Here is a 23,220-nt window from a genome sequence, read left to right on the forward strand (position 1 = left end):
GTTCAGAAGAGTTTAAATCCAGGTGTGGTCCTCGTATCTGAAGCAGTGGTTCTGGTGCCGCTCTCTACTTCTACCATGTAGAGGTCAGCCACAGTGGGAGACACTGGTGAACCCACCACAGCTGCTTCTGCCTGTAAAAACCCTCCTTGTGTTTGAAACAGGTGGCATTCAGGCAGAGGTTGGGGCCAAAGAGTCCTCCAAATAACTGACCTTTAAAACGACACATAGAAGTGTTTTCTGATCGGATGAAACTGTCAGCAGGACGACATAATTTGTCTGTCTTTCAAAACTGTTACAATAAATCTGCTTCATGATCTCTCAAACAAGACTTGGTCAGGTTCAGGGAAAGATCGTGGTCTGGGTTCAAATAAGCACTTTGTTAAGGTCAGGGGACCTTTGTCGCCATGGTTACAGTAATAAAGTTAGTGATTAAAGTTAAGAAACGCTGACTGTCGGCTGGAAACGAGAAACGAACAGCGGATCCAGTTTGCTGTTGTTGGATACAGCATCATCACTCTAAGATTTGATCTTTTATATATTTCTTATTGTTGCCTTTATGTGGCAGCAGACAGAGGGGGGTACGAGATGAAACAAAGGCTCCAGGCCAGAATCCAACCAGAGACGTCGCAGTTCTGTGGTTTGAGTCGTAACCGTTCAGACATCAGGACGTCCCTGTAGTCTGAATGTTGAATCCACGGAGGTTTCATATTTGTAAAACCTTCCCAGAGCCTAGAAAAGAGATTTTAAAGAGCCCGTACCCAACGCACAGCCAGGTTGTTGTTGTTGTTCTGTGGTTGCTCACACCTTTGTACTGGACGTCTCTTTCTTTCATTTTTCCTCTTATTTTGTCCCTCATTTGTGTGCATACAGATTTACACACGTGATCATTTTTATTGTTGTTTTCTGGTTGGTAGGACATTTGTATGGTACTTGTCTTTTTTCCTCAGGTTTTATTCATTTTTAATGCAAATGTTCCATCTAAAAAGTAAAACGTACAATATTTGGCTCTGAACTGTAATGGAGTAGAAGTATAAAGCAGCAGAAAGCAGAAATACTCTAGTAAAGTACAAGTACCTCCACTTTGTACTTAAGTACAGTACTTGAGTAAATGTTCATGGTTACTTTCCACCACTGTCTGTATGTGTGCAATATCAAATGTCTCTAGATCACTAAACTTATACATCAAAATGATTAAAACCAATAATATGGTACATTTGGACTATAGACTGTATTTGTTCTGATATTACTATTATTAATATTGTGACATCATCACATCCCTGTCGCTGTGAATCATGGGTAATCTTTCTTCTTTTACAGACTGGATATATTTGGGATTTGGACAGTTTGCGGCTCTCGAGTCTGTTCCCTGCAGACGGATCTGATCTTTGTTTCTGTCTGATGTTTGTGTTAAAATAGATGTTTTCACTCTGTAAACTGCAATGAAACTACTGATAAAATACTAATAATCCCACTTCTGCTGCCAGTCTGATTTAAACTGTAACTTACACAAGTGCACTGAGAATCAACAACAACAGAAACCCTCTAAATGTTCTTTGAACACTTATTATTTGTCTGATACATTTTAGTTTGACAATATGAGTCTTTAAGACATAGAATAAAATCATTTGAACAGTCTGATATGTTTTTACACTTCAAATATTATCAAATAATATATGATTTGGGACCAATCTGAATATTTTGTCTGAATATTTCTGTATTAAATATTATTAATAAAATGTCAGTATTTTCCTGCTGAATGTCTGGGTATAATTTAAAGTTCAGGTCCACATGCTTTGATACAGAAAAATAAAATCAAGTTTGTGTGTAAGTTCAGTTTCATTATTATCGATACTTGCTTGTAATTCAAATATCAACATTTTAATTTGTATAGGCCTATAATATTCAATTGTAATTCTAATATTACAAAATAAAAACAATCTGCACCTCATTTGGAAAAAACTGAATGTTTATTCATAAATATTCAAAGAAAGGGTTTAACATTTGACTCCTAAGCTGAAATAAACTAAAATATACAAGTCACCAGTTTTATTTTTTATTCTATATATATTTGATCTATATTTATATTTTATATATATTTTATATATATTTATATTTCTCTCTCCTCTATAGAGCTGATATAAAGATAACCTGTACCTGTATCTACATGTTTTCAGGACACAACCACATGTCCTGACTGAGCGAAACCAAAACTAACTCTCTCCTATTTATTACATAATATTTGATATTATTACAGAACATTTTCCATAATATATTGTGAATGATCTTTATGTTGATCCAAGATGTTTTTTACACTCAAGCCGTCACTTTAAAGCTGTAGTTATCACCTCGTACTACAGTTTATATGACAGTACTTCTATCTGTTCTGTGCTGCTGCTGTCAGGATTATAACTGTCACACTGCTGCCCTCTAGTGTCTGCAACAACACACTGCGTCTCCACCTGATACTACTACTACTACTGCTACTAATACTAATACTGCTCCAACTACTGTACTGCTGTTACTGTGTAGAACAGATCCTTCACACTGCTGCCCTCTAGTGTCTGCAGGTACACACTGACTCACACACAAGGCCTCTACTACTACTACTACTACTGTTACTACTATTACCAGGCAGTACTACTACTACTGCTGTGGCTGCTGCTGCTTCTACTGCTCCTAATAATACTTATAATACTTCTACTTATGTGCTGCAACTAACTGACATGACTTTTATTATAAATTAATCTGTTTTGAGACGGTGTAGTCCCTCATTCGTCCAGGAGTGTTCTATCGTAGAAAAGGTTTCAGTCGTGAGTCATCTGGACACTGTTTTCAGAATCAAGACGTAAATCTGTTTTCAAATTAATGGATTAATCGTTCTGTCTGTAACGATTAATTGATTATCAAAATAGTTGCCAGTTGCTTTTCTATCGATTAACTAATCAATTGATCGACTAATCATTGCAGCTGTGCTTCTACCAGTTCTGCAGCTGCTGCTGTCAGGAATAAAACTTTGACGCTGCAACAACACACACAACTCCTTCAAGCTGCAGGCCTTTTACTCTTATTACTACTACTTCTACTACTAGTGTTACTACTTGTGTTAGTATTCCTACTGTTACCACTCCTAGTACTACTGCTAACCTCTAATGTTGTCGTGTTTGTTTTGATATTTTGTGTTTAAATTCTATTCATTTATTCATTTCATTTCAGGCCTCAGTTTGTATATACAGAGTGTATATGAGTGACCTTTAACTGGGACATTTTACATGCACATCTCTGGATTAGTGAGATGAAATCTTTATTTTTATATATTTCTGAACGGATCACAGTGTAATATCCATGATGCATTACATTTACATTGCATTACATTTATTTAGCTGATCCTTTTATCAAAGCAACTTTCAATAAGTGCATTTCAACCATGTGGATACAACCCAAACATTGCAAGAATCATGCAAGTACATCATGTTCATCAGATATGCTGCACCGCTTCAAGTACTACATTTAGAAACAGGAAGAGAAAGAGATTGTTATGGACCAAGGTGCAGTCTGAAAGGGTGTAGGGTACGCACATCCAAAACAACTTTTACAGGTGCTGAATCAAAAAGCAAACTACAGGCAAGAATCAAACAAAAGATCCGCACACTGTACTAGTAGCTCCCATCAGTTTTTATCAAGCAGCATTTCGATCTAACAGAGATCTTCGCCAGGCATTGTCAAATCACCATCACGATGCAGAGCAGACAATATATAGACACAAACACATTCATCACTCAGGTGACTGTGATCAGCATGATTGAGAGTCAATCTACTCAAGCTGGACCAATCAGAGCAGAGCTGGACAACACATGGGGGACAAAGCATGCCCCTGTGAAGAGTGCACGAACAACTAGAAACAACAGGATCAATATTATACAGGCACATACCAAATCCAACACATCAGAAGCTGAGTCAAAAACAATTATCATAAAGATTACTATAAAGGAAAATACATAGAAGAAAGTGATATTACTCGCCCCAAAAATCAATATTATATTATTGCCAATATTATATAGGCACAAACTGAATCCAACACATTAGAAGTTGAGCCAAATATATTTCATAAATCACATAAACCATCCCAAAAAAAAACAGTTATCATAAAGATCATAAAATACATAGATTACTATAAAGTTGAGTGATATTATTTCATAAATCCCAAAAATCAATATATTTTGCATAAATACACCTGCAATACATAGAGTTGAGCCAAATACATCACCTGCAATATAGAGAAATACATGGAAAAAATATAAAAGTAGAAAACAGTAATATATAAAGTTCTTTAGCAATACAAGCAAATTCAGCCTCGCAATCAACCAGAACCTATATTGATACCTATACAACAGGAAGAGGTTCATTCTGAACAGATGAGTTTTCAGTCCGCAACAGAAGATGTGTAGAGTTTCTGCTGTCCTGATGTCGATGGGTAGCTCGTTCCACCATTGTGGAGCCAGGACAGGTAGCCAGGCCCCCCTTGTAGTGAGGGAGTAGCAAGCACACCGGCAGTAGCAGAGTGTAGTGGACGGCGAGTTGTGGTAGTCTGGGCGCGATATGACAAGAGTCTGGTCCAGTACCTGCACCTCCTGGGTGAGGAACAGACATATCCTCCTGATGTTGTGGAGGATAAATGTGAAGGAGCGGGTCGTCGCAGCGATGTTGGCAGCGAAGGACAGCTGGTCATCCAGTATCACACCCAGGTTCCTTGCAGTCCGAGCCGAGGACACCACAGAGTTCTCAATTGTCATAGAGAGTTCGTGAACGGCAGATGCCTTCCCTGGAAAGAGGAGCAGCTCAGTCTTGTCGAGGTTGAGCTTCAGCTGGTGAGCAGACATCCACTGAAAGATGTCAGCCAGACACGCAGAGATTCGTGCTGCCACCTGGGCTTCAGACCAGAGAAAGACAGAATTAGTTGAGTGTCATCTGCAAAGCTGTGGTAGGAAAAGCCATGCAAGTGAATAACAGAGCTGAGTGACTTGGAGTGAAGAGAGAAGAGGAGGGGACCCAGAACAGAACCCTGAGGGACCCCAGTAGTGAGGCTACAAGGTTCAGACCAGAGCTCTAACATTATTTGTTCATTTAGGCTAATGCTGCAATGATTTCCCCAATAACATTATAGCACAACTATTGCATAAAAGCAATGTCAAACCTGGAGTTGTGGCGACTGTAATGGTCTACTCACTGAACATCTGCAGCATTGAACATGCCACTACATCACAGCAGATTTTCTAATAGCAAGGGTAACCACACAAGCATAGGTTTTTTTAGGCTAAGCCTATAGGCTATTTGCACAATGCCACTACATGGCAAAAACAAACAAACTGACAGCGTGCCACTTACATAAACTAAGCATCATGTATCCAAAGTGTGACATTAACAACGTTCAGCTTCATTTATAAGCAATCATTACATTCACAATCCCTCAGCCAAGAACACAATAGGATGCACCAGCGGGTCCCATTACAAAAATGACTGCTATCATCAAAAAACACAGTTTATACAAAAAGCACATTAGTATGACTTACATGTGTCAGCAAACTATAGGAGCAATGTAAGCTACATACCACAGCATCGCAGTGCAAGATGGTGGGGCTTGGTCTTTTCATCATAATCCAAAGTGTCTGTCAGCTCCTTTTCAAATGAAAGAATAGATAAACTGTTCAAACCACACTTTCCCAAACCTATCAGATTCCTTGTTGAAGTGGCGAAATGGCTGACAAATACAGCTTCCTGTTTGATGTTATATTCCAGGCAAGCGTAGGCCCTACTTGTCGTACAGAAACATCTACCTGTTGCTTTTGAGAGTACTTTAGCGTCACAGCGGCATGTGTGTGTCCCGGAGCATGGCTGGAGAGGTCGGTTTTGGGTTAGAGGAGCCTTAAGATCCCGGAGCGTGGCTGGAGTGGTAGGGTTTTGGGTTAGAGGAGCCTGAAGATCCCGGAGCGTGGCTGGAGTGGTAGGGTTTTGGGTTAGAGGAACCTGAAGGTCCCGGAGCGTGGCTGGAGTGGTAGGGTTTTGGGTTAGAGGAGCCTGAAGGTCCTGGAGCGTGGCTGGAGCAGTCAGTTTTGGGTTAGAGGAACCTAGAGGAGCCTGAAGGTCCCGGAGCGTGGCTGGAGTGGTAGGGTTTTGGAGGATGGAGGAACACCCCTGGTGTTACGTTCGACTTTTCCCTCAACAGCTCTTTTCTGACCGCCGTGGTCTCTTCCTCTTTCTCGATGCTTGGCCTCTTTAAAAAAAAAAAAGGCCCTGAAAAGGTCCAGTGAATGGGCCCTCCCCAAATCTGCTTTACTCATCAACGTAAATGTAAACTGAGAGAGACTTACTCAGTGACGGGGGCTACACAGGCATAGGTGCACCTGCACACACACACACACACACCATAACAGAAATCTTTGACACATTTACACACACCAAAGTCAACAAAGATCTGCTACACATTTCTTAGTAGAAAATGCAATTTCATACCTTATGGCTTCATGTTTGCCTCTTACATATACTCTATGCAGCCCTCTTCCTTCTCTTTCTGGATGCAAAGTCCTTTATAATGTCTTTAAAGTCCATCTGTTTAGCCAGTTCACACTCATTGGCAAGTATTGGCAGGTTATTGAGCCTCTCCTGGCTCACTGTGGAGCGCAAGTAATTCTTTATTATTTTCAGTTTACTGAAAGATCTCTCTCCTCCTGCCACTGTTACCGGTAAAGTGCAAAATATCCTCAGTGCAATGCAAATGTCACCATAAATGCTCTCAAGCTTCATGTTATAAATCCTGTTATGCAACTCCATGGGTGTTGATGATCCTGAGAATGTGGCACTGTATATCCTTTTCAGATGGAGCATTTGTTTTCAGATAGATCCTTGGAATATTTTGTCATCAAATTTTTACAAGATGACTTAAGATCCTCAAATGCTGGAACTTGAGTAGTACCTTGAAATCATTGCAAATGTCCCCGATTGACTGAAATCTGGAAGTCAGCTGTGCAACAATACTGTCCATCGCACCATAATACACAGAATTCCTAAATGTTACATCAGGAGTGTCCTGTTCATCTGACCTTTCTTCAGTGCTTTCTCTACCTGCTATGGATGAACTCATTGCATGGGCTATATTTTGAGCCTTAGCAAGCATTGATTCCCACTTTTTTCTTAAAGAAAGATTTCCTGCTGTAGAGCTTCAACATTGGCTGCTTCCTGATCCAAAGATAGGCTGCCACTCTGCAGGAGCATAGTCCTATCTTCAATATGTTCAGACAGACAGTGCACATGACAACTGCTGTGAATCATGTGAAATATTCTCTCAGTCCTCGTGCATCTGATCTGAAATTATGCAATCAAGAGCTTCAATTGCACTCTATCACGTATCACTCAGGCAGTTGGGGAGCATCCTGTATTTTCCTTAGACAGACCACCGGTCTGGACTCGCACTAAAGAGTGTGTAGAGGCTTTTGACACATCCGAAATATGTTGACATTTCCTTACATGACTAGACAGCATGTACACCTACTAGATTCAGTGTATGTGATGCGTGGTGCAGGGTGAAAAACGTGGCCAAAGGATTTACTTGGATAATTTGGGCTTGCACACCTTTAACTTTTCCCAACATATTACTTCCATTATCATACCCTTGTCCACGGCAGTCAGTAAGATCGATTCCATGCCTTAGAAGAGATTCCTCTCTCATGCTGGTGATTTCTTTTCCAGTCTTCTTAGTCTACAAACTCAATAAAACGTTCATTTATTGTCCATCCTTTGCCATGTGTGTCATCGTTAGACACATACCTCAGAAGCAGGACGTTCAGCTCGAGTAGCCCTAAAAAATTTCCATTATGAACATCACCAAGGTGTCCCCTCTGAAAGCTAGATTTCTAGATGCCAAAAAGAGTGTAACATCTAATAATCTTTCCAACAAAGCCCTGTTTTTTTGGAACTGGCCATCAACACCTGTGCCATGTCTCAGGGAATGCTGTAGATTCCACCACTTCCAGTAGCAGTGTTTATGTGGGCTGCTTTTTTCATGCTCAGGTTATTTACTGTAGAGTTTCTGCCACTTCGTTGTGGAAACCCTAAACCCCTCTCGGCTATTAGGAGCACGTGTAGACTTCTTCTCTGATTCGTCAGAAAACAGAATGCATGGAACACAGTATAATGACTTGTTACATTCGCTAAACAACAGCCAGTCTCTTTTCACTTTGTCACGTCCATTTGCTGCTTTAGAGTATGACAGTAGTCTGGGAAAGGCTTGCCTTCAGTATCTTTAGCTGACAAACGTTTTAACAAAGTAGTGCTGTCAACACCTGCCAGTGCTCTAACAATGTTTTCTCTCTCTACATTGGTAATTTTATCAGACCATTTCCTTGGATCCTTGTAGCTCCCGGGGTCAGTGACACTCTCGCAGGCTTCCCCTTCATGTCCACCAGCCCGTGTTTTTGGTTCTGGCTCCATAGAAGTAGACTCAACCACATCATTATCAATACCCTCCACAGAAGTCGCCGTTGGTTTAAATCCTGGTGTCTGGGTTAAATGCAGAACGTCTTCGCTATTAATTTAATTAACTTAATTTATTTTCTGACTGTTTTTATAGTGTTTATAGTGTATCATATTGTTGCTAGTACTTTCTCCTGTGTGCACTGACGTAAAGGCGAGCTGCTGTAACAAAGAGTTTCCCTACGGGGATCAATAAAGTATTTCTGATTCTGATTTCTGATTCTGATTCTATCATCCTCTTTCTCACAGGTGGCGGTGGCTCCTTCAGTGACGCTAGCTGTAACGTTAGCCTCCTGGATATCATTCGCCTCTTCAGCCTGGCTGGGAGCAGCTTTCTGAGCTGATTGAAAAAGTTGGCCATTACATTATTCTTTGCGTCTAAAGCCCTTGCCAGCTCCCTCTTTTTCTTCTCCTGTCTTTTCTGGCATCCCGATTTATGCGCAGGTCCTGGCATTGCAAGGAAATCCCCTCCAACATTAGCTAGAAGTAAGTTTAGATCAGTACATTTCTCTGGTCATCTGATGTTTTTATGTTGCGTACACAAAAAAAAGACTCGTACCATTTTCAGGTGAGGGGGTTTCACTGTGAAACAGGCAGGCTACATTTTACTAAAGCATCAATAAATAAAAAGTTTGTTTTTGTTTTTTAATTAGTAATGATGAGTAATTTGGTTCAAAATAAAAATTTCAAAATAAAATCATATTCATTCTAAATATAAGAAATTATTATGGCTGGCCTATGGGCCGCCCATAGCGGCTGGGCCCCCCATGGGCGATCCTCAGGGTGGAGAGGAGGATCTGCAATATATATCCGGTCTGTTTCCTCTCATTTCCTGCTAAATTGTCCATGTTGCTATGTTACTTGTGACCTTTGCATCCAGCCACCTGTACCTGTTCCTGTGTTTTGACCTGTTGCAGGTTCCTGACCTGCTACCCAGTCGTGCCCTCTTGGATTTGTTTGACTGCTGATGTTTTGTTCACTACAACAGTTCACTATGATGATTAGTATGTAGTATAATAGAATTAGTATGTAGTATAATAGAATTAGTGTGTAGTATAATAGAATTAGTATGTGGTATGGCTTTGGGAATACTGCTGCTCTCTAGTGGCAACAACAACACACTGCTTTACTTCCAAGGCCTTTTACTACTGCTGCTGCTTCAACTCCTGTTACCAAGCCCTTCCTGAAAGATCTCAACAACTGTCAGATGGATTGTGATGAAATTTGTTTCTGTTGTCGGCACTGACAAAGAAGCCTTTTGTCATTTTTGCATGAGTACTTGTTAGCTCTCATCAACACCAAGTGTAAACTGTAAAGTGCACCTTTGATCTCTAAAATCCCCATAAATGAACTCCATGGACGTGACCTCCAGGTGGGTCGTCATTGTTGGTCTCTGGGCTCAGTTCAACTCTGTGTGGGTGGAGGGCTCAGTGGAAAAAAGCCTTACAGACAACAAGAGAGAAGACAAACAGCTACAGAGAGGGAGAGGAGTTGATGAGTGTGTACAGCAGCAGATATGAATCTGTTCTCAGTGGTTATTAGGACTCATAAAAACTGTTGCCAGCGAATCAACACTTCCTTTCCTGCAGCAGACGGGCTGTGTGGGTTTCTGCTCTGCAGCCTCCTCACCGTTAGCTGCGCCTTTTCACATTAATAACACAATGACAGTTTCAACCGTCGACTCTGGTTCAAGAATCATTCCAGGAAGTTCAGTTTGATTTCAGCGCTCAGTACTCACTGTCTCAGCTTCCATCTGTGTTATTAATCTGTGAGAGAATCAGCTCAAATCCTGAACTCAGAGCTGAGAAGCTGAAATAAAAGGAGAGATGTTCAACCTCCTGCAGTCTGCTCTGATCCCACTTTATTACCTCACACTGATTCTAACAGTGCCGTCAGTCAGCAGAGTGTTCACATGGGAATAATAACAAGACAAAGCGTCATTATACACAGAAAATCAAAACGGTTGCATTTGAGTGAGGTGTTGGTGGACATAATATTAATAATAAAAAATTATACACAGAAAAGGCAGATGTTAAAAAAAAAAAGCACAAAAGTGTAATACAGAAATAAAAATTCAATACCAACTGAAATCACAGTTGTTAAATATTTAGTGAAGACAATAAAAAACACAAACAACCATGTGCTATATATACAAAACAACACAAACATCCAATGTACATAAAACATCCTTCTGATTATTTTTAAGAATAGAGCAAAGAAATGTTTCTTTTTCAGCAAAAATAAAAGAGAAATAAAAAACAAAAGTTCACACATATATTTGCCAGTGTGCTTCAAGTTTATTTTCTCATATATTCCACTTTAATCCTAATTAATTATTAATTAACTACTAAAACCCAAATAAATAACACTGCTGATATCATATACAATAACATGTAGTAATGTGTCATTATTATATATCATGAATTATATTTTTATTATTTTCTTCCTTTTAATTCTTTTATTTTCAATTTCTCATCTGAACTAGTTTTTGCAACTAAAGAAAAAACAATTCTTAAATGTTGGTGTTTCTGAAATCTTCCATCCTCTCATAAATTTCTCCTCTTTAAAAAATACAGTTTTTAGAAATTTGAAGTTTTTGCCCTCAAAGTGTTTAAAAGACCATGAGAGGATTTTAAGCACCGACTCCTCGACTGCAACATTTACGAAAATATGTCGTCCATCTGTTATCATTGATCAGACCAACAGAACACAAACCACTCAGACGGAAACACAAACCACGAGACAAACAAGTCGTCTTGTTGTTTCACCCCCTCAAACAAACAGCTGCATCTCTTTTTGAAGCAGAACTAGAGCGTCCATGTTGGTTCACCTCATGTTGGTCTCATAATTAGGTTACAGTTGATAAGAAACCTGCTGTCAGACCCGTCAGAGTCGTCTGTCCGTCTCAATCGGTGCTCAGTTTTAAATAGTTCACCTCGTTAACCCCACTGACCCACTGATCTCCTGCCAGTTACGTTCTAGCTTCACTTTTTATCAGTGTAGCTGTCTGTGCTTCACTCACACCGGCCGTTATGTGTCATATCACTGTGGCATGAAGCATGTTTTTAAACTTCACTTCTATTTTCCTCTGACTTACAAACATAACTACACTGATGTATTGTGTAATGGTCTGTGAATGCTGTCAAAACACGTGTTCACAGCTGAATGATTCTGGTGTAATTAGTTATTTAACAATATTTTTAGAGATTCCGCAATAATGACGTCGTATCCAGACTTTTTATTAATTCTTCAAAGTTTAATGACAGTTTCTCCAGTCTGACCCCAACTTGTAACATAATACAACATATTAGGACACGTGGATCATAGCGTGCATACATTTTATACAACTTCAATACAAAGACAAGTTCTAATTGTTCAAATTTATCTGTTCATTTCTTTCATTTTTAACAGGTTTCGAATTAGAATTTCAGTGTAAATTATGTCATATATAACTTTTTCAAAATAAAAAGAATAACGTGTCTTTCTTTGTGAAGCATTTTGTGGTTCTGTCTTGAATTGTGTTACATAAATATAAATCTTAGTTTACGTATAATCAGTAACTATACCAATCCATTTCATCTTGATAAAGCTGTAAGAGTTAAGTGGCATTTTGTTGGTTTAGAAAAAACAAACACAGCCGTCATGTTGCCAACATTCAGACTTCAGCCCGACTGATGAAGCCGCTGTGTGATCATTTTATAGCAGTTGTAGCTTCACAGCAGTTCGCTCTGTTGTTTGTTCATGTGTGGAAACAACAGTGTCATCAGCGTAGAGTTTTACATCAACACTGACACAATTATAAAAGGGGGTCAGCACTGAAACTGGTGGCACACCCACACCTACTGACTTATATATAATAGCTATATGTTTGTGTTTACTTATCTTTGTTTATCTTTGTTGTCCTTGTTTAGCTGTATGCTTATATTCATATCTTCCTGTACATTTGTTCTTGGTGCTGTGTGACAGTATATTGAGTTACTTACAATCAGAGTCACATTACTTGTAGGTGCCAACATACACAGCCAATGAAGTTGATTCTGTTTCTGATTATTTGCTATGAAATCCATAAAACAGGATGTTTATAAAACAGACTGTGATTTTTCAGTTTATTGAGAATGTTACACTGAAAGACTTTGACAAACCTGCCACACTCTGCATAATGTATTAAAAAGAAACACGAGAACAGAAAAATACTATAAACAATAAAATATCTACCAGACAGCTAATGATTCAGCTTCATTTTCTATTATTATACAAGTGACAAGTAAAAGAGGAAATAAACTATTAAACAGTATACTAAAGAATTTATACTTAGCTGTGCATAAAAATATACATTTTAAAAACCAACCACAACACGTCATAATTGACATTTCTGACAGCTGATCAAAGTGATAAATGAGATGAATTGATGAGATTTGATGGTGAGAAAAGGCGAGCAGAAAACAGTCAGTCAGCATGTGTGCAGCTGGTGGACGGTCCCTTGTTTCTGAGGATCATCAGCAGAGAGAGTCCACAGCAGTACACCAGACTCTTCACTATCAGCCCTGTGTACAGCAAACAGAGCAGCTTCACCCTGCACTGAGACTGGAAGGCCACTGACAGACACACAGACAGAGACAGACAGACAGAGAGATTCTTCTCATTCTTCTTTCCACACTGTTTCAGTCTGTTCAACTGTGTAAATTTCATCAGAATATCATCAGATTTTCATCAGTATAGTATAACAGACGGGACAACCAGCTGTACATGAAGACAGGGGTCGGCTACAATTTGAATGAAAGCTCAAAGGCCCTTATTAACTACAACAAGTCAGGGGCCCTACCAATCTGCTTCCTTTTTCAAGTTTAGGGCTCCCCCGTCCAACAGGATCTGACTTCCTTTGATTCTGAAAACAGTTTCCAGATGACTACGACTGAAACCTTTTCTACCAAGTTTAGAGCTACAATTAACTTTGTAATTCAGAGATTACTACAATTTCTGACATTTAAAGTCATTCAAGGATCAAATGGAAAGTCCAAATATAAAAAGACACAGGTTATTATGAGTTGTAAATGGGATTAGTTGAGTTTTATATGCAGCCCTAACTTCAGCAGAACATTGGAGCTGTCCTTGCAGAGAGGCAGCAGGTGATCTTACAGTCAGCTTGCTGCAGAGCTTTCAGGTCTGCTGGCTCTCTCTCTGGAGGACAGGATGCTCGAGCTGGAACCTCTGAAACAGAAAAGGAGTCAAAAAGAAATGTCAGTCCTCTGCTCCTCTGCTCTCTTTGACAGCGTCTCCACATGAAGCTGAATCACTGCTGAACACAGTCACCAAGCCTTCATTACCTTGTTCTGTTTGGGCCTCCACTGTGCCCCCCTCGTGCTGGACGTAGCAGCGGTATTTATATGTGTGGAGAGCGTCCCGATCAATCACTCTGATGGCGGCGGTGCGTCCCGACTCTCTGAGCTCCAGCTGCTCTCCCTCAGCAGGGGGCAGATCCTCCAGAGGACCATTCTCCTTTCGTCTTTTCCAGGAGAACTGGACCAGAGGAGGAAACATGGCTGAGGCCAGACACAGCAGGGAGCTCTTCCCCTCCAGGTGGGCTCTGGATGCTGCTGGGTACACGCTCACCACGGGCTTCACCACCTGCTCATCTGAAGTTTGACAGCAGCAACAAGCAGCACAGACACACATTCACACAGTCAGCAGCAGCTTCCAGCACTGCACTGCATTCAGTCTGATCCTGGAAACTACATGGACTCTGATCACTAAACTACTCATCAATACAGCACAAAGTTCACTACATATTACATACTACATATATATATTCACTTCATAGCAAACATAATTATCATGTCATGATATGTTTTATGGGAAAAAAGTCAAATATTAAGAATATATTATTTGACAGTTAGGATCATGCTTTTACTGTTTTAGCTCCAACAAACTGCCCCTCAACATCAGATCAGCTGAGTCAGCGCCTCAATTTCAAAAGCTTTGAAAAACTCACCTGTACAGACTGGCGTTTGTATAATATTTTTATGCCTATTCAAATGTTTTAATTGTGCTCGTTTATATTTTATCTTTCTATGTTTAACTATTTGCACTTTTTAATGCTGTTCTTTTGCATTTTGTTTTATCTGTATGGTGTTGTATTTTGTGAAGCACCTTGTAACTCTGGTTTCTAAAGGCGCGATAGAAATAAACTTTATTAATATTATCTCATAATATTACAGCAAATAAATGAATAATAAATAATGTAATATAAAATACTAATGATATAATATAATAACAAATAATCCTTGTTAAATCATTGTAAATGTTGCCCTCATATAAAGGAAAATAGTTTCTTTCTTCTTGGTTAAACTTCTGCTGCATGAATGATGTTATTTTATGTTGTTTTTTAGAAGATTGGAGTCTTCTGATATTATCTATTAATCAAACTAATTGGTCACAGATATGTTTTGTTGCCTCATATACATTAGAAAAGTTGTATTAGAATATTCTAATGTTTTTTTCATTATGTAATAATTCAGTTGTTTTTCAGCCTGTTATTCTGTGAACCTTGATTTTCATTTCCTGAACTTTCTGGCTGCAGCCTCAGGAAGAAGTCGCTCGTAGCTTCCACATTTTCTGCCCTCTGCCTTTGTAGAAGAAATACAACATGTTTGTATGAACACATGTTATTGTCTTCGTGTTATTTCTTACTTCCACCCTTTTCCACTCGATACTTCACAAAATGCTGTTTAGGAATACAGATAAAAATGAAACCTGTGTTTTAACCTCATCAGTTATGCTTCTTTAGAGCTTCGTGCACATGCTTATATTTTTGAAGAAGTTCTCTCGATTTAAAGGTGTTAAATAATCCCATTTATCTGAGTCTTTTCTGGCACTGCACCACATGTGGCTCTGCTTCCTGAAAGTATGTTCTCACCACAAACTGCAGCATTATACAAACTTCAGCTCCTCGTTTGATTCACCACAAACATGTCATCAGATATTACAAACAACAGAAATTCAAATCTTCAGAAATGGGAGGCTGTGAGGGTCAAAAGGCAGTACAGCGTATATATATATATATATAAAATACAATTGTCAGTACAAATTATTACAATATGTATAGTGTGTTATATTATATATTTACCACCATACACTCCGCTGTAATGAGTACAAAACTAATCAATAAATCAATTTTATAGGTTTTAACCTTGAAATGAAACACAATCACCATGATGTGTTCTGATACGTTACATGTGAAGGAAATAGTTATTATAATATAATATAATATAATACTTTCCTGTTAAAACTACAATATATATACACATTATGTATTACAACATTAAAATATAAGTATATCTGCATGTATGTTTAATAACTAATACATTAAATTTACCACCAAAATATTTACTATTATATATTTGAAATCATGTTAAGTATCATACACTATTAAGGTTTATAGTAAATGTGTATTAAGATGTGTGTGTGCTATCATACATCATCATTTATCCTATCTAATACAAATATATAAATTAGTGTACATGAATTCTATTTATTGTAAAATGATTTAAAATCTCTTAGTCTTCATGCATTAACATGTTTTGTGCTAAAGAACATATTTCCCATCATATTAAATATAATTACCATAACATCCATTTTACCTGCTAAAATATACAGTATAATTATTATCCTATACAATATACAGTATTTAGCACTAAATGCATTTCAAAATACATTTGCAAACATATATTAAAATAGATTTCACGTCACAGATCATCTTGATTTTAAAGATTATTATTAAGAGGTTATAAAAACTCTATACTTTAGACTGTAATATTAACATTATCAGACTGTTTTTAGCTCTAAAATATAATTATTTTTCTCATGCAGAAATAAAGACTAACTTCAGCTGTGCAGTGAGATTTCAACATCTTTTCAGGAATCATGAACCTTTTGTATGTAACAACAGCTGCATGGCTGCAAGAATTCTCTGCTAATTATGAAAAAACTAACATGTAAAGCCTGAAGCAGCAGAAACTCATTAAAACACATTTTCAACTTGTTCAATAAAACAACTGAAGGAAAATGAATGTTTATTCTTACCTGTTACATACAGTTTAGTTCCAGAGCCAAAGATGAGGTAGTAGTATCCTCCCACAGTGAAACAGACTGATACAAAAACCTGTCTGCTGCTGAATGTGTCAGCTGAGGTGAACGAGTCCAAATTATGAACCAGGATCATATTTCAGCTCCATGATGTGTTTCTCTGATGTTCATATCAACATGACTGTCTCTTCTTTTATTGTCTCTTTAGACACACTAGCAGTGCTGCTCTATGGATGCTAATGTCTGTCGGTCCACTGCTTTAGTCCAGATGGACTGGACCTGGACCAAAGGAAGGACGGATGGATTGACATGAAATTTTGTTCAGACATTCTTGGTCCCCAGAGGATTAACTTCATTAATTCACTTTGTTGATTCTGACTCTTTATCTAGCGCCACCAGCAGGTCGATGTTTTAGGTTCAGACTGAAATATCTCAGCTACTGGATGGATTACCATTTAATTTGGTTCGACGAAACATTTCACCGGTGGGTTTAATGCAGGAAACCTTGCAAACCGTAGGAAATGCTATATATGTGCACTTGGTCAGTCCAACGTTCACAACAGGCTACAGTCCGTCTGTCATCACTGATGAACCTGGTTATTATGAAAACAGTAGTTTTCCAACATTTTTTTAAATTCTTTCAAATTTAGGCTTCCTTCATTTTCAATTTCAAAAATGCTTTGCAAACTTTTTCTTTGAATCTGCTGCTCCCGCGAGGTAAATCCACGCTGCAGATCAGACTGCGCAAAGTGGAGAAACAGTACAAAACAAAATAACAGGAAAACAATGAACGGATGAAACGACCCGACTTCATGAGTCACAAACCTTTTTAGTGTCCTCTGGAAACACTTCCGCTGTCCTCTTGTGTTTGCAGCGCGTTCCTGTATTTGGTGTTGTGTGTATTTGCAGCACATGTGTTGTCAAATTGATGAAGATGTTTTGTTAATTTGCTTGTGTTCTGTCTATTTGCATGTGCTTTTTAAGTTGCAGTGCGTTTGCCCTTGTCAGCCACCGTAGAAGAGTGCTACTTCACAAATGCAGGTATCAAAAACAGGTGCTCTTTGGATCCAAGGACATATTAAGAGACCAACAAAGAAATGAAATGAAACGACTAAGCATAACGTATCTAAGAAAGAAAGGATTGCTCTGGATGATTTGGCAAAAAAATGAGGATATTGTAATAAAACGTGCTGACAAATGAGGCTCTGTAGTAGTGTATCTGTAGTATTTATCTGAGGCACAGCGCCAACTTGACAATGGCACATGCTACAAAATACAAAGAACATGCCGAATGGACAAATTCAACACCTTAAGTGTGTTAGATGTAACCACTGTGACACCATGCAACACACTAACAACTTAAAGGATGTACACTCAAATAAAACCTATACTTTAAAAGGATTCATTAACTGCAATACAACTCATGTAGTATACCAGCTACAATGCCCCTGTGGTTATTTCTATGTGGGAGAACAAAAAGAAAACTGAACGAGAGAATCGCTGAGCACAAATATGCCATTCGCACAGGAAATGAAAACTACCCGATGGCCAAGCACTACAGACAGCAGCCTGTCTGTAACCCGGACTCACTCGCAGTAGAAGGTATAGAGGCTGTAGAAACGTCTGATCGGGGAGGAGGTAAATGAAAGAGAAACATTTTGGATGTTCAAGTTAGAATGTCCTGGTACAGCTGTACCACTCCTAGTGTTGGCCTCCGAGGAACCTCCAATCAGGAACTGACACACCTGCTGCTCACCTGCTGTTAGCCACCTGCTCTCCATCCACCAATCAACACCTTGCAGTATATATACCCGGCTCTTCTCCAGATCGTCCGTTTACGTGGAATTACGCCTCGGCCGCTGACTAGTGATCATTGAAAGATTCTCCTGCTTGTTTTTCTGAACCCCTGACTAACTTTCTGAATTCCTGTGTCCAGGCTCACCCCGTCAACGGACACCTGCCTCCAACTCTTCACCGGCTCCTCCAGCAACTGCTTACCACGGGTTCTCCACCTCAGCCTGCTGTCATCGGCCAGTCCACCGGCTCCCGCTGGTTCCTTCTACACACCTGGTGTCTCTTCGCTTTTACGACAAACTGAAACTCATCACTTCATCTCTCTCTGTGTCAGTCGTGCTTTTGGGTCCATAATCTCTGTGTATCATAACACTGAATGAAGAGCTGGACTATGTTCCACACCTGTGAATATACGTGTTGTCGAGGCTCACACTATTGACTGTTATGTCCAGACTCTGTAAGGTCAGCAGTGTTGACGGCGGCTTACATCATCATGAAATATCAGAACTAAAACCACCCATCCAGTTCATCTGTTCATTCTCTGTGTTTATTAAGACATGAAGCTGCACTTTGGCGTGGGTTTGAGTAATAAGCACTCGTGTTTTGTTCTGAAATATTGGCTGTAATTTTGGCTGCTTACTGTGTACCGGTCGAGCGTTTATTCTGTGGAAATAGTGCAGGATGAAACTTCATCTCTTTTGTTTACCAAATATTTCATTTGACAAGTTATTTTTATGCTCACAGCAGTAAATCATATGCTGAGAGTTTAATTTAAATTTACAGAAATCTTAATTTTAACATATTATTTTCAGTGACTTATTTATTTTGTTGCTCTTGAATATATTTCTGTAAAAACAGCTGACTTTGCACTACCCCGTAAGGTTATGGAGCCAGGAGCCACTGTGGTGAACAGCAGCAGCAGGGCCGGCTAAAGGCATAGGCCATACAGGCGGTCGTCTAGAGCGCCACCTTCAGGCTGAGTGGACCGGTCGTATTGGGACAGACGGACCGAGTGGACTGGTTACAGTGGGACAGACAGACTGGACTGAGTGGACTGGTTACAGTGGGACAGACAGGCTGAGTGGACTGGTTACAGTGGGACAGACAGACTGACTGGACTGGTTGTATTAGGACAGACAGACTGACTGGACCGGTCGTATTGGGACAGACAGACTGAGTGGACTGGTTACAGTGGGACAGACAGGCTGAGTGGACTGGTTGTATTGGGACAGACAGGCTGAGTGGACTGGTTACAGTGGGACAGACAGACTGAGTGGACTGGTTGTATTGGGACAGACAGACTGAGTGGACTGGTTACAGTGGGACAGACAGGCAGTTATTTCATTTCTGTAGCCTTAGTTGTAGCGAGGCTGCACAGAGGAAGGCCGGCGTATATTAATAACTGATAATCAGCGGTATGCACAGGCTGCAACATCTGTCTGTACAGATGGAATTTACTGCTGGTTCTGACATAAGGGCTCGGTGGCCGTGATGTCGTTCCCTCGTGTTGTTGGATTGACGTTTAATGTAGTTGTAGCCTAAAGGTGTTCTTCAGTTTAACAGCAGCTTCATACGTCACCAATAATTTCCAAACTAACGCAGAACCTAACGTTTACTCAGAGTCCAGTTTTGACTTTGGCCAGTAGCTCTCTAAATAACTGCTCCTTCCTAGAACGTAAGGCATTGTGCTGAAGTTTGGCTGACCAGTATCAGTGATAATGGCTAACGCTGTATCCATAAAAACAGGGTTCTGCACTGGGTTGCACCAGCTGTGTGTAAGTTCTCTCCTAAGTCAGGGTGGAAAGTCGACACTCGAGGCTTAGTAACGGCTAGTTAGTCTGTAAGGTACTAAAACTGGTCGCACCACGATTACATGGGCAACTAGTTTGGACGTAAAGTCGTAACTGAGGCAAGTGGCCAATCAAACGGAGATCCATCGTCATGGTTACCTTGCGCATTAGCTTTCTGGCTGGCATGAGCCAGTTGGCATCGTAGTAAGCTAGATCGATACTGAAATATCATATCAATAACTGTGGAGCCGGCCTGAGCAGCAGAGACGAGCTGTTGTTGTTGTTAGCCAATAAAGTGCTACCAGGTCTCAACCCCGATCCAGAACCCTGCGTCCGATGCTTCCTTCCCTCCCGACACCCCACCACACATCAGAAACACAGCGCAGAGTCCCAGGGGCGTAGAGAGATTCCTGCAGGCGGGGCGCAGAGGGGAGTGGTTACATTAGCATGCTAACACGCTAAACTAAGATGGTGAACATGGTTAACACTATACCTGCATTAACATGTTACCTTTGTTTGTTCATTGCATCAGTTTGTGTAACAGCCGCTGGGAAACCTCCTGGTCCTCCCAACGACCAGTCCGCCTCCATTCCACAAAGTCATTTCAGCCTTTGTTCATATGAAAATATTGATTTGTGCAGCTTTAAATGTCACAAAGTGTTTCATTCTCCGGGAGCCTTAAAGTTTTCAGTAAGTTTATTAAAAGTCAAGACATTAACTTTCAAGACGCTGAAGTGTTGGTCTAGAGAAACTTTTGTCCTGATGGTGGCGCTAGAGGAAAGGTCAGGAGGTCACCATAAATGTTAGGATTCATTCTCTGGGAACCAGAAACATCCACAGGACATTTCTGGAAATCTGGCAACGAAACCAGCGTCCTAATAACCAGCTGCTAGAAGGGCAACATCCTGACCTGACATGTGTCCAAGATTTGTCTCTTAAAATGTAATAAAGTGAAATGATCTGGTGAAATCTGCTGAAAGGTGTTAAACAACAAGTGCTGCTGGAAGAGTTTTCATTAAGAGCAGATTAGTATTGTGAGCGAGGAATGGACTTTATTCCAGCAGCAGAACAAAGAGGACGATTTTAATCTTCATCTGAACATTTGACTGGAAATTTGTTGTTAAATGATTCAAAAGTTTGTTTAAGTATTACTTTAAAAAAAAAAACATGTTTGTTATTTCATCTGGATCATGTTTGTGTTCAGTTTGCACTTTTCTTGTTTTCTCTTGACCTTGTTTCATCATTGTGCTTCTGTGCTGCTAGTTTGTCCTCACTGTGTGGAACAACAATGAAGCTGCTGGAATATCTGATGGAAATATAAATAAATCTAATATGAAATAAATCCCTCAGTTCAGTATGTTTGTGACTCTGGCTGAGATGGAGGTGAAATATGTGAACCTGGGCTGTGGTTTGCTGCTCTCTTCCTGTCACAAACACTGTTTGACATCTGTTGGTTTTTGTTCAGGCTGCAGGGATCATTTCTCACTGTGGGCGTCTCTCTTCCAACAGGAGCAGTAGTAGGAGGCTGAATGAGAGAGTTTAACTTTCTTGATCTCCAACTCCCAGCCGTTCTGTTTATTCACAGCTGAGAAATCATCTTTCTGAGGATGATTGTAGCCTGAATCTATGGCACCACTACTCCTGGCAATATCAAGAATCACTGTGAATGTTTCTTTCTTCTGGTACCAGAATACATAATCATAACTGTCATCACACTGGTCAGTTCCTCCACAGCTGAAGGAGACAGCTTCACCAACTCTCCTGGTCAATGTTAAATCATCCTGAATCAGCTCTGCTGCCATGGCAACCAGCGCTGTAGAGAAACAGACAGATGGATGAAGGTCAGTGTGACAGTGTTTGTTACAGGTTGAGTTTGCTGGCTCCTGATTGGCTGGAAACACTCACCTGAACACAGACAGCACAGAGCAGCAGCTGGGAGGGAAAGCATTGTGTGCAGTGGCGTTTCCTCTGGTGAACCTGGGGAGAAGTGGCGCTCTGATGCAGCCGAGGCCAAACAAGGACGAGCTGCGAGATCAGACGAGGGCCACGTGGTTTCTAACAGGTCCTCAGACCTCCCATCAGCCCCTGCGGCGGACAGATAAGGCCGCTGCTGCCGATTGACAGCTCAGCTGAAGCTGTCGTGTGGTTTTAAAGGGGAGAGGAGGCGGAGCCGAGGAGCAACAGGCAGCGCACGGTTACCATAGAGATGGAGGACTGCATCCTGTCTGTGCTGCTGCCTGATCTTTGTTTCTGTCTGATGTTTGTGTTAAAATAGATGTTTTCACTCTGTAAACTGCAATGAAACTACTGATAAAATACTAATAATCCCACTTCTGCTGCCAGTCTGATTTAAACTGTAACTTACATAAAATCACTGAGAACCAACAACAACAGAAACCCTCTAAATGTTCTTTGAACACTTATTATTTGTCTGATACATTTTAGTTTGACAATATGAGGATTTAAGACTTAGAATAAAATCATTTGAACAGTCCGATATGTTTTTACACTTCAAATATTATCAAATAATATATGATTTGGGACCAATCTGAATATTTTGTCACAGTTTACTGTGAATATTTCTGAATATTAAATATTATTAATAAAATGTCAGTATTTTCCTGCTGAATGTCTGGGTATAATTTAAAGTTCAGGTCCACATGCTTTGATACAGAAAAATAAAATCAAGTTTGAGTGTAAGTTCAGTTTCATTATTATCGATACTTGCTTGTAATTCAAATAGCAACATTTTAATTTGTATAGGCCTATAATATTCAATTGTATTTCTAATATTACAAAATAAAAACAATCTGCAGCTCATTTGGAAAAAACTGAATATTTATTCATAAATATTCAAAGAAAGGGTTTAACATTTGACTCCTAAGCTGAAATAAACTAAAATATACAAGTCACCAGTTAAATTTTTTATTCTATATATATTTGATCTATATTTATATTTCATATATATTTTATATATATTTATATTTCTCTTTCCTATATAGAGCTGATATAAAGATAACCTGTACCTGTA

The 23,220-nt window shown here is 39.6% G+C and overlaps 1 protein-coding gene across 1 annotated transcript; it reads right to left on the reverse strand.

Moving 5' to 3' along the window:
• Window positions 1-12,615: 12,615 nt before the first annotated feature.
• Window positions 12,616-22,326, reverse strand: LOC122886990 (immunoglobulin lambda-1 light chain-like). Its single transcript, XM_044219783.1, has 6 exons — window positions 22,095-22,326; window positions 21,687-22,002; window positions 16,603-16,646; window positions 13,848-14,156; window positions 13,660-13,731; window positions 12,616-13,118 (listed from the first exon to the last, which is right to left on the reverse strand). Exons 1-6 carry the CDS (start codon window positions 22,135-22,137, stop codon window positions 12,970-12,972), a joined length of 933 nt encoding a protein of 310 aa, XP_044075718.1. The 5' UTR covers window positions 22,138-22,326; the 3' UTR covers window positions 12,616-12,969.
• Between the last annotated feature and the right edge of the window lie 894 nt (window positions 22,327-23,220).

This window comes from Siniperca chuatsi, linkage group LG13, assembly GCF_020085105.1.
Source record: "Siniperca chuatsi isolate FFG_IHB_CAS linkage group LG13, ASM2008510v1, whole genome shotgun sequence".
NCBI classification, from domain to species: domain Eukaryota; kingdom Metazoa; phylum Chordata; class Actinopteri; order Centrarchiformes; family Sinipercidae; genus Siniperca; species Siniperca chuatsi.